The sequence below is a fragment of the Sceloporus occidentalis genome, unplaced genomic scaffold, assembly GCF_023333645.1.
Source record: "Sceloporus occidentalis isolate IW3139 unplaced genomic scaffold, rSceOcc1.0.p SCAF_120, whole genome shotgun sequence".
Classification (NCBI taxonomy): domain Eukaryota; kingdom Metazoa; phylum Chordata; class Lepidosauria; order Squamata; family Phrynosomatidae; genus Sceloporus; species Sceloporus occidentalis.
Window position 1 is genome coordinate 767,102 of NW_028317100.1, and position 12,707 is coordinate 779,808.

Genomic DNA, 12,707 nt, shown 5'->3' on the forward strand with positions numbered 1-12,707 from the left:
TAGGAGTGACTAATACCGCTCGCTGCCTGTTGAAGAACAGATTAATGCCTGAGGAAGGGCCCTAACAACTTGGTCTCGAAAGCTTGCAATTAAACTCTCAGCCAATTAAATGGTATCATTTTAACTATACTTTTCTCCTGTTGAAGAACAGTACAGTCATATATACGAGGACACTGCACGTTATTTCCAACCGAGATTACGTAGGAGCTACACTAGTTTGCGTGCCTTGACCGGATCGCTCCGGTCGCTGGGTAAACAGTATTCTGAACGATAACAATGTACGCGCTGTGTGGGTTACGTCAGACGCCCCTCTCCCCTCACGATCTATGAAAGCGGAGGGGGGGGGAAGATGCGCACGTGAACAGTGCGGCGTCTGCCAGGCGGAATGATATCATATCCTCATACCTTGTCGCTGAGCGCCTTGCAGCGACCCTTTACACTGCGTCTTGTTGCCATGGGCAACCAACAGGCCGAGCGAGATAACAGGTAATGTTTCATGACGAGATGGAATCCTTCCGCGCGCCCTCCAACCGCCTTTGCCAGAAGTTCCCGCCTCCATCGCTGCGGCGCATGTGCAATAGCGATTCTTTCAGTCCAACGGAGCTCGGTGACGTAAGATTTTGAGGCGTTTTTGCTTGACGCTAGGTGTACTCCGTCATTCTCGGGGTGGACTGTAGTGCCGGAGCGGCTGTTGCTGCGCTTCTGTGCGCAGTCCCGCAGTGTCCGGGTAGTACTGCCCCGCCGCTACTTCTTCACAGGTAAGAGTTCCGCTCGTCTTTACCGCTACCCCGCGTCACTTCTTTATTTCTTACTGCCGGGCCTTTCCAACATGGCTACTGGGCCTTTTCCTGCAGCGAATAGACCTTACTACACGCTGACCCCTCCGGGTCTCGCTTTACTCTCTGACTCTTTTAGCGCTTCCTACCCTCGGCGTGGCCTGGACGGCTGTTAGGCCCGTTGTTTGACCTTGTTCTATAGGCCGGTACCAGTCCGGACTGGAAGGGGTGGGGGGGGGAAACCACTGAGTGGCCGGCAGGGACAGCTAGTATAGTTTAACCCCAGACCGCTACTAACGTTACATTCAGTAATGATGTGCTGCTGGTGATGGGAGTTGTTTTCTGCCTTTAGTGCACCTGGCCATCTATAGATATGTTGGACGGGATCTATCCTCCCCATGTAATCCCGTGACTTGTCACTCACTGCATGCACCGTGTTATTTATTGCCCCTGCTGATGACATAGCAGTGTTGCCCCTCCTGCGTTAAAACACCCGCTCCTATTTGCTAATTGATAGGTAGACGGGGCTATTGCTTTTGATGACAATTGGAACTTTGATGGCGTTTCTTCAAACCAAATTACTATGTATGGAACCAGAGGCCCATACACCCTTTTCCTCTTTAGCATTGCCCAGCAACGAAGGTGTTAACCGCAGCACACGGTCCTCGCCGCCGTAGGGTCCGTGGCTGTGTTTTCAGGGTTTGATCTTGTGTGGGGGGGGGGGGGTATTAATGCAGATGTAAGACGCGATGGCCGCATCATGTGACCCTCCGCTTATCCAGAGAAGCTGATGCAAGCAGACAGGAGCTGGGTGTCATCGGACGGGGAGGGCAGGGATCTTGTGCGAGACATACAGAGCGGGGACCGTTGGGCTGCTGCGCAAATGGCCTCCCTTGGGTCATCATTAGCCTGCAATGTAACCCCTCCTCCCACCCATGGTGTAGATGGAGGAGGGGCTGGTATGCGATCAGACATTTGTTTCTGGCGTGCAGGGTTCATGTGAGGTGAGCTGCTGCTCCAGCGAGGGAGGAGGAGGACGACGACGACATGTCTAAGTCAGGGTGATTCTTCCACATTGTTGTTATAGACCTATCTATGAACTCAATGTCTGAGAAACCTGCAGGCATGTGATCTGTACCTTTGCTTTTATCTGTTAATCTGTGGCCATTTAGCTGTAGCCTCTTATGGTATCTACTTGGAATTGGTTATCTTTTACTTATATACCACCAACAATTTATACAGCCCATTCTTGCAATGTATAAAAATTGCAATGAAACCAATACATTAGGTAAAGGAGGTCCTACCACGAAGCTTACAGTCTAGTGGGTGATCTTCTGGCTTGCAAGTTCCTTGTCGTTTAGTTAAACCAGTTCATCTGAGGAGAGCCAGAATTGTTTAGGTTACATACTTTAATAACTGTATAGTTTCTGATTCTGAGCTCCATAGTGTTCTGAAATCCCATAATCTGTTTTTCTTCTCTTCTCTCTAGGTTATGCCGTAAAGGTAATCCTTCTATCAATGTGAAGTTCTAAAGGAAGATACATCTCGGTGTGTAACCTGTTACGATGCGTTTTATAATAATGCCAGAGGAGTAGAAAGTCTCTCAAAGACTACTTATCAACAAGTTTAAATGATCTTCCTGGATTGCAAGCGTTTCACCTGGTTCCTGGAATGATGACCCACTTCGTGTTTTGAAGCAAAATCCTACCAAAAATGTTTCATTTTATAGGGATGCCAACTACCTAGATTCATGCGCCCAACGTGTACAGTTGTGGATGGTTTACCATCGGAAAACACCACAAGCTCGTTTTTTCGCCTGTTTTCTGAAATGTCAATTCTTCGTGCTTTAGACCCAGTCCAGACCTGGCTGGGGCAGGAGCTGGAGAAATGTGGTATCGATGCCATGATATACACAAGATATATCTTGAGTCTTCTGCTGCATGACAGCTATGATTATGACCTTCAGGAACAGGTACACAAGTACTTTATTTTCTTATTACATTATTGTATGTACCAAACTTACTTACAATGGGGTTCCATGCCGTCTGTCAGCGCCTGATTCACACTTAAAAAAAATAATTGGTCTCTTAGCATAGAAGACCTCCTCACTTACATGGTTGACCATAAGCTTGTGGGATTGGATATAAATTGTTACATGATATGGAACAATGTAATAAACTTTTGTTTCTTGAATCTTTAGGAAAATGACATCTTTGTGGGCTGGGAGAGAGGTGTTTTTAAGAGGTGGGGAAAAGGCAAGAAGAAGAGCGCTGATCTGACTTTGGAAGAAATTAAGAAACAAGCCGCGGTCCAGTGTCTGCTCTCAGCTTCTGATGAGGTATGCTTTTTTTCTTGCTTCTAAAGTTTACTGGCTTTGCGATGTGTATGCATATTACGTGATTTGCATACTTTGCAGTATATTTTACAAATTAATGCGTTGGTTTTGGGTTGAAATTAATGTGACTTCTCACCCAGTTGCTCCTTTAGTGGCAATTCAACCCGCGTACATGTGAATGCCGCTCAACTCGCTGTGCAGCTCGAAATCCGATTTTATGATGGGGATTGAACTCAAATTCTCTACTTCTAAGAACAGTGACAGTCGGGGGGAAAATCTAATAAAAACTTACATCAATACTCCATTTAACAAATGAGACAAGCTAGCCAACAGACATGAACATTTAAAAATTAGATTAATAAAGTGCTTTCGTTCCTGATTCATCATGAGCAGCTAGGGGAGTTCAGAGCAGAGACCAAAGGCGTAATTTCATGGTTCAAATACAAAACAAATGCTTGTTGTAAAATGTGTTAGTCGGTGTCAAATTGGCTGTGGCAGGTCCAGCATTATCTAATGTATTTCCTGCCCTGAAGTTCTTTTCCCTTCATTACAAATTATGTTGAAGCCGTTAGCAACAAACAGCAACAGTGTTCCCCGGGAATGTTCTGAACTTTTTTTATTTTCTTGGATTGCTTTCTTCATGGCATATACATAGGACATAAGTTATATGCTTATGGTGATATGATGACACCAGTAACATGGGGTTAGTGTATGGAACTGTATTTGGGGAAAATAGACAAATCCTCCTAAGGAGGTGTTTTTGAGGCTTACCAAATGTTGAACTACTAGTTCTAAGACTGTAAAGCATCTCTAGCGCAGTTCGCTAAAAACAATGCTCGCAGCTCACCATAGGATTCCAGTGGAAAAATAGACTCGCCCTGGCTATGCCTTTAAATGTCAGAGCTAGAAGAAAATCTATTAACAAAGTTATTTTAGTTAGATCCTGTTTCACAAACCACCGAATCCATATTTAAATTACTACATCTATTCTCACAACCCACAAGAGCAAGTATGTGTGATTAATGGAATGAATGAGTATTTAAATGTTTGTGAATGAGTGTGTGTGTGATAGCATGGATGTGTAAGGGGGGTGGTGGTGGTAGCATGGCATAGGGAGGCTGTACTCACACTCCCATCATCCCCAGGTTCCAGCATGTACTGGCTGCCTTGGCTTGATAGGAGTGTGATTGCTGTTAGCAGTATATATATACATACATACACCTCCAGAAATGCCTTTTAACCCCCTATATGCCACTCTGCCCCATGATATGCCTTTTAACCCCCTATATGCCAGAGTGGCATATAGGGGGTTAAAAGGCATATCATGGGGCAGAGTGGCATATAGGAGGGTGTAAGACATTTCTGGAGGCAGAGTGGCATATAGAGGGTTAAAAGGCACATCATGGGGCAGAGTGGCAAATAGGGGGTATAAGGCATTTCTGGGGGCAGAGTGGCAACCCTGGGGGCAGATGTGCATAACTGGGGGGGCAGGTTGGCAAATAAAAGGAAATAAAAAAATATATATTTTTCTCAATCATAGCTTTTATTAAATATGAATTAATATTTACTAGTAAAACTTTTTTTCCTATAGGGTAGTCTTATATTCAGGCTTTTTGGTTTTTTCCTAAATTAATATTTAGATTTTGGGGGGTCGTCTTATAATCGAGCAAATACGGTATTTGTAAAATCAGGTTGTGTGTTTACTAGGGTCTTGTAATGGATAAATGCGTGGAAATCGTTAGGTTAAGGCTCTGTATCACGCCGTGCGCTCCTTGCTGACGTAACCTCTCTGGATCTTTTGTTGGTGCTCAAAATAGCAGCATGTTCTTGTGTTCGGGGTTTGGTAAGCATGGAGATGAGTTGCCTCTATAAAAAGCCTTCCTTATTCTGGTTACCCTTAGCAACCTCAAAATTCCCTTTCTGATCTTTTTTTTTTTTTTTTTTGGCCTGCTGAAAAGGATATATAAATAGATAATAACTGAATTTAATAATGCTGGCTACATGGCTGTAATTGTTTTACAGAACCAAGATTAAACAGATAAACACTGTGTATAAAGCAGTGAGAATCCTTGGTGCTTATGATTCATGTTAAGGTGGATCTGTTGCTCTTTGCGAGTATTACATTGTACAGTTCCATGCAGTGATCTTTTTATATTTAAATCCATATGTTGTAATTCTGTACATAAGCACGAGAAAAAGGTGTCTTAGATTCCTGTTATCAGTACCTTCCATATTATTGTCTCTTCGCTATAGAGTTACTGATTCTACTTTGTGAGAATCACACTGCTGTAACTCATGTGGCTGAGCAGCTGACTGGCACACGGCAGCTGCTTAATCCTTAACCCTGACAGCGAACGTACTGGGAAAGTGAGTACTCCTAGTCTTCGCAATATAGTTCATTCTTGGAAATGTCACAATATTTCCAAGAGGTATGACGTCCAAGTTCAGCTGTTTTTTTTTTGTTTGTTTGTTTTTTTTTTTTTTGTTTCCCTGCACTGCCTGCTTCACCATGACAAATGCCCCATCCCTATTCAAGGGTGTCTGCGTTACTTCATTTTACTTAATCAAAATGTCCCTCAAGATTGTAAGCTTGCGAGCCGGGCTCTCTCCACCTAATGTATCGGTTTGTCTTAGTCTGTCAATTCTCCTCTTGTCATATCCCTTGAACATATGTATTGTATTAAGCGCTGCATAAATTGTTGGCGCCATATAAATAAAATAATAATAATGTTTTATAATTGTATGTTTGCCTATTAACTTTCGCAATGAGGTCTTAAAATGAAACTGATTTTCAGTGGTACAAATGACTGCTCCTAGATTTAAATAAATGTTCATCATGTTGCTTGCTTCATTTGCAACCAAATGGGGGTGCACCTATAAGCTCTCTCGAATTCTTTGTAATGACATAATCCATATATAACTTAAATTATTCATTTTGATTTGCTTTGGTCAAACTCTGTCAATTAAAAGTGTGTGTGTGTTAATGTACTTTTCTTTATTTTTTAGAGCTCTGGAATAGAAACTTTAGTAGATGAGCTTTGCACTAAACTGAAAGATCTAAAGTTTAACCAAGATGAGCAGTTACCAACACTTAAGGGTAATTATGAATGCTTTTCTTTGAAACAAAATTTTAATTTAAACCTAAGCAAATGTTTTGTATGCTAACAACCTTTGGCTCAGTTTCATTTTCTAAGATGGAGAGTCTTTGCATCTGCTAAACTTGAGCCAGAGGTATTCAGTCACCTGGTCGTGCTCCCCTCCGTCTGAAGAACATATTAAAAACATCAAGAGGGTAGTACAGAATACTATTAGAATGGCTCTATATATATAATAACCACTATTTTACTTTACAGAAGAGAGTAACAAAAGCGGTGATGCACCTTCCAGAGACTGCAGTCAATCTCCTGCGGGAAAAGATCTGGCAGAAATGTAAGTACTGATCAGATGCGTTGATTAACCACAATTGTTGCCTACATACAGCATTAACTTCTAGAGGTCCATTGGCATACCTGGTGGGACATAGGTTAAAATTGATGCCAAGAGACTGATCACACAGCTAATTGCAGAGTAAGCGCTGACTGACGGCCTAATCTCACCTCTGCTAGCAAGAGCTGACAAGTTCAGTGTAACAGAGCTGTGTGTTACTGTGGGTTACACTAATGGATGCCCGAGGAGAAGCTGCCAGTGCAAGAAGCATCTGCTTGTGTAATTGTGACCCTGTTGAGTTTGTGCATGTTGTTCTCGGGGGGGGGGGGGGTACTCTTTAATACTCAGGTGTTTTGGGAATCATCTAATTAAATGAAGATACCTTTCAACTTGATATAAACTCCTTATGTCAAGGGAAGAGCTGCTTGCATGATTATGTAAAATGACAATATCCTTAAACTTCTTATTTTTGCCACTGTAGGTATTATGCTGCCTTTCCACCTTTATCGGAAAAGCCAGTCTGCCTGCAAGAAACAGCGACTGTGTGGAATAAATCCAATAAAGTTTGCTCTTCTAACTCCTCCGCCTCTTCTTCCACTGCCCCACAAACGAGCACAGAAACTCCATCGCCTAAGGATTACAATAGCGAAAGTGAAACTGTCATTACTAACAGCAACGATGGAGCTTCAAACTCTGTACATGGAAGGAATCAAGAAAGGAAAGGCAAAACTGAGAAAAAGTTCAGTAACGGCGCAACTGGTTTATGCAAAATTGGCAGGCGTAAGTGTAATGGAAAGATCCGCCCTCGTTCCTGGTCATCTGGTTCAAGCGAAGCTGGGTTAAGTTCAAGTGATAATCGGGGTGAAATGAAAACAAAGTTAATTAAAGTAAAGAGTAAAATCCGTGAAGTGAGAAATAAAAGGAAAAGTGGCCAAAGAATTCCCACAAAAAATGATAAAAAGAAAAATATTTCTGGAAGCAGCAGCAGTAGTGCGGATTCTGTAATACCGCTGTGTAAGCGAGTGAAGAAACAGGTGAAAGAATGTACTTGGAAAGAGGATGAGAATGAAGAAAATGACATCTTAAATGAAAGAAAAAGCGAAACCGAGTTTAGAGAGGAACCTTTGTGGTATACCGAACCAATCACTGAATACTTGGTTCCTCTAAATAGTAGAAGTAAACTAGAGACAACGTATCTGAAAAGGCGAGAGAACCTGTATGACGCTTCTAAAGAAGTAGAAGAGCTGTCTGAGTTTGTACATGGCTTACGTTTAAACAACCACAATCTCCACGAAACATACCTCTCAGCATGTACTATTATTGGGGGTCACTTTGTAGAAATGCCTGCAGTTATAAATGAGACAAGTGGCTACACAGAGACCTCAAACTGTCCTCTTCAAGAGGAATATTATTTGGATGATGTTCATTGTATTGAAATTACACACTTCTGTGAAGTGGAAATTGACCAATCCATGTTGGATTCTGGTGCCTCGGATAAGATTCAAGATGAAAGTCTTATCTTAAACATTTGGCAGAAACACGAACTTGAAAGCGATTTGGAGGCAGAGTCTTGCAAAGTGTTAAATGAGAGTTTGCAAGGGGTGAGTGCAATATGGACCCAATCCACCGCTTCTATTGGTGCTGAAGGTGTGTTCTTGGAAGGGCATAGTAGCTTAGCGCAATTTTGGGTGTCCTGTTCACCTTCGAGCTCTGTTGATTCAGATGGTGAGAGTTTGAGAGGGGACTCCCCAAATACCTTTTCCCCCTTTTTTGACAGCACAAAGCTTAGTTCTCGCATGCATGCAAGCAATCAAGGTTTATTTGATGAAGACGGCTCTTATTTCACGGAGTTTGATACGCAGTGCAGGAATTCTGGGTTTGCGCTGCCTGTGGAGAGGGCTTCCTGCGAAACGGGCGACGCAGAGACTTGTTCTGCCATGAATGAGTTTTTCCAAACCCAGTCTCGGTTACGAATTTGGACCAGAAATAGTGCCTTTGATGAAAACGAACAGTGTTCGAATATTTCAACTAGAACCTGTAGTCCGTGGTCGCATTCAGAAGAAAACAGATCAGATACTGAAACATATAACCATTTAGATGATTATAACCATACGTATACTGAAGATCTAAATTATGTAACTCCTGGAGCAAATTTAATTTTCTGCAATGAAGACTCGTCTGTGGAATCAAGATCGTTTCTGCAAAACTCAAGTCTAGGAGAGGAGTCTGCTTTTGTTATGAACAAGAAGTCTAAATTGGAGTCTCTGTGTGGTATACAATTAGAGAGGGAAAATGTGGAGCTATCTGACGAGAGCAGCGATCCTAAACAAGGGTACAGCTCAGGGATCATTAAGGACATTTGGGTAAATGTGGCGGAAGGGAATTCAGAAAAAACAGAAGATCCGTTAATCCCAGTTGATGTAAGCACTTTTAGCTGTCAGGACATCGATGCTAAAGAAGAAACATTTGAAGAGCCCAATAAAGCTGTTCAAAGATCGGAATATCATCTGTGGGACGGCCAGAAAGAGCTTATAGAAAAAAGGTCTTTTTTTCAGTGTGATGCTTCAAAACTAGATGTTGGGGACTATACTACCCCATCCAAAACCTGGGAAGGCGATTGCGGGAAAGATAATTCTTTTATACTTGGAGGAGTGTACGGGGAGTTCAAAACCTTCAATGGTGAAAGCGAGTGGGCTGTGGTCCCACCTAGTCAGGTGAAAGGAAGCCTGTTGGAATGTGCCACCACTGATGTTACAACAGCCGGCACCGATGGTTTTATGACTTCAGGCAATAGTTTTGCTCCAGGCCATAGACAATTTTGGAAGCCATTTGTTTCATTTGAAGAAAACCAGGCCTCAAAAATTCATGATAGAAAAAACATTATTCAGCCATCTTTCATTCTACATGAAAACCTGCTTGGGTCATGTAACACATTTCAAGTAGATGAGCCAGACATGGTCTATTCATTCCCTTCCTTTGAGTTAAACAACAATTTTTCACAATGTCTTCGTGTTGAATGCTCATGTGAGCCTGGAGGCTTCTCTGCGGGGAGCCCCTGTGTAAAAACAGAATCTCTGAGTTCAGAGTCTGATGATGAATACAGACATCCCAGAGTTTGCGGCGTTGAAAGAACGCAGTACAGATCGATAAGAATTTCACCGCGGACCCACTTTCGCCCGATATCGGCATCTGAACTCTCTCCTGGAGGAGGAAGTGAGTCTGAGTTTGACTCTGATAAAGACGAGGTGGCTGTGCCTTCTGTAAGTGAAGAAGTGTTTGAATATCCGCAGGATGATCTCCAGCCACTGGAAGAAGATGCAGAGAATGAAGGCAACTTTTATGGAAAGTCTGAACTGGAATCCGGAAGGTTTCTTCCTAGGCTACAAAAGTCTGGAATGGAGAAAAGTGCACAGACTTCTTTGGATGACCGAGAAGAGTTGTGTGCTATGTTGCCACTAGCTAAACGAGACCATTTGGGCCATTTTCCGATTATAGAATCATTTGAAGGGGAGCTGATGGAGAACTCCAAAACGAATTGCAAAATGTTGGAGTCGAATAATAAAACGGCAGAGAAGACCAGCAGCAAAATGGGCCCTGTATCTGCTGATGAGCTGGGAGAGGTATGTACTATTACATTATCGTTAATTGGATGTTTTTTTAACCCCACCCCCATTATTAACGTTTGGTTAAAGCTGGACAGATTTGTAACATCTTGATTGCTATTTTAGTATCCTCCACTGGGTGTTGACATTCAAGGAGTCAATGTCCTCAAGGAAAAACAGTGCTGGTGGCAGAAAGCCCTGTACTCTCCCTTGATATCTGGATCCTTCTGTGAATGTAAGAAAACCGATCTGCATATATAAGTGTGCCTGTGTACAAATATATAGATCTATATGTGTGTGTATATATAGCATTACTAGGGTCTTCTTTTTTTTTTTTTCTTGGTTAAGAAATAGTTGCCAGACTGGCTTACATTCTGTATGTGAAAACAGTTAATTACAGAATTTTAAACGTAATAAATTACTAGGAGTAAGCAGGAAGCATTTGGTGTAGCGTTTGAGACCTGCTTTGCCAGATTTTGATGTAATGACCGATTTACCAGTGTATATTGGTGCCAAGGGGATGGTTAATTGATCAACGTCATTTGTTTACCAATTTCTGTTAACTTCTAAAATCTGTTTCTTCATACTGAAGCTCATTACATGAAGCTCAAGGAAGAAGGCAATAATGGTGACCGCAACAGTGAAGAGCTTCTCGGTGATGTGTGGCGCCCCCTATCGATTGAGAAGGTGTATATTAAGTTTAATACTAGAAACATCCAAGTAATGTTTCCTTGCCCTCTACATGGAAGCCTTACAACTGGGTAATCTGTTAATCTCCTTTAGGACACGTGCCTGCAATTAATGACCTCCTATAAGTAAGGGCCTCTTCCTTTTACTCAAAGCATTTTTTTCTGTGCTGAAGGACAGGTCTGTCTGCTGGTCTTCTGTGCAATGCTTCTAGAGAATCATTGAAACTTGCAGGAAAAAACATGGTGTTCTCTATAGTTGCCAGAAGAGTGTTCTGGTTTAAACCCTGGGCTGCTGAATCGGCATTCCGTTTAAAGCTTTGTCACAACTTCTTCGGGCTGTAGTGAACCCGTGACCCTGCCTTATGGATTTGCTTTCTACATCCTACTTGTAAGGCAAAGAAAAGAGAGAAAATCTTACTTCACTTGGCAGCCAGTTTTCACTCCCTAATTTATTGACTTGCTACTACACAGTGAGTGTAAGGAGGGCCTCTCTTTTTTATAGGAGGTCATTGATCGATTGCAAGCATGTGGCCTCCAGGGGCTGAACAGATTATTACATGGCGGCAGTAATATTTATAACTTGGCCTGTAAACGTAATAGGATTTATTTTAGTAAATATACATAGTTTAATGGCATGTGGCAGTGGGGGGAATTGCTTTTTCTTCATGGCAACTTTTTTGAGCACTATTAATAGCAAATGCATCACCCAGACCTGCAGGTTTTTTTGCTGTTTTTTTATATGCAGTTATAAAGTATACGCATATTTATGTAAGTCATGGTAACTGCACATGACCCCTTACCTGCATGAGTCTATAAATGCTGCACGACTCCCCAAGCATTGGCGTTTCTTGAGATGGTGCATTTAACATACAGGAGTACTTGTCATTTCCGTTAGCACTACCACCAATGCTGTAATGTTTTGTACTTCGTTTTTGACTTTCAGACTTCCGCATGTAATGAGGCAAATGTTACCATTGATTATGGTATCAGAACAAGGACCTCCAGGAAGAAGATGTACTCAAATGACAGCTCGAGTTCTGACGCCGCCTCAGATGGTCGACATGAGTGGGCTGATATTTGTAGAGAAGAGCTCTTCTCTCGCACTCAGCTCTGAAAGAGCAAATATCGTTATAGCTGCGATGAGAAGAGGAACGCTCCACCTGTATTTGTAACTTAGGGTGTTCTATTGCTACAAATCTTTAGTTGCTTTGTTAGATCTTAAGCAATTGTTTTATTTGCCCTTTCCCCATGTTGGTAGTTGGGTTCTACAGACCCAAGAAAACTTTTTGTTTTCTTCTCGTTTCGTGTAAACTGTTTAAACTAGTTAAGCTATAATAACTAGTTACATTAAATTGCATACCATTTTAACCTTTTTAGCTGTAGGTTTGCCATGTTTGTGAAATTTGCTTTTGTCACTTAGAAACTTATAGTTAGAGACTTCATCTAGTGAATTCTGGATAATTTAGATTTCTAAACCTAAAACCTTGGAGGTGGAAAGACAACACTGTAATCAATTCAGTGCCTTTTGAATGCAGGAGAATGGCATGAATGACTTGCCCTATCTTTACTTAAAACAAAAGTAAAAAAAAAATATATATATGGGTAGATTGAAGTAGAAATGAGATTGTGCTTTTAGAGACTTTAAGAATACTGTGTTTTGTATCCTATGATATTTTGCTCCTCGCTAATGGAGGATAATATAGTTTGAGATTAAGCTTGCTGGTAAAAGCCAAGGATTTAGTAAAGTCTATATTAGTGTGCCCCCTTGCTGTGTTTTTTATCACTTCTCGTGTTCAATGTTTGCAGCAGGTTGTTTTTCTTTTAGCTTCAATTTAAAGCACATTGGTTCATTATAGTTTAACACTGCAATGGCAACAGC

At 41.8% G+C, this 12,707-nt stretch overlaps 1 protein-coding gene across 1 annotated transcript; it reads left to right on the top strand.

The window, feature by feature from the left end:
• The first annotated feature begins 385 nt into the window (after window positions 1-385).
• On the top strand, window positions 386-11,942 carry LOC149282251 (uncharacterized protein KIAA0232-like). Its single transcript, XM_089498439.1, has 9 exons — window positions 386-486; window positions 646-758; window positions 2,266-2,279; window positions 2,977-3,114; window positions 4,929-4,954; window positions 7,019-10,157; window positions 10,266-10,374; window positions 10,732-10,859; window positions 11,772-11,942. Exons 1-9 carry the CDS (start codon window positions 386-388, stop codon window positions 11,940-11,942), a joined length of 3,939 nt encoding a protein of 1,312 aa, XP_089354565.1.
• The last annotated feature ends 765 nt before the right edge of the window (window positions 11,943-12,707 follow it).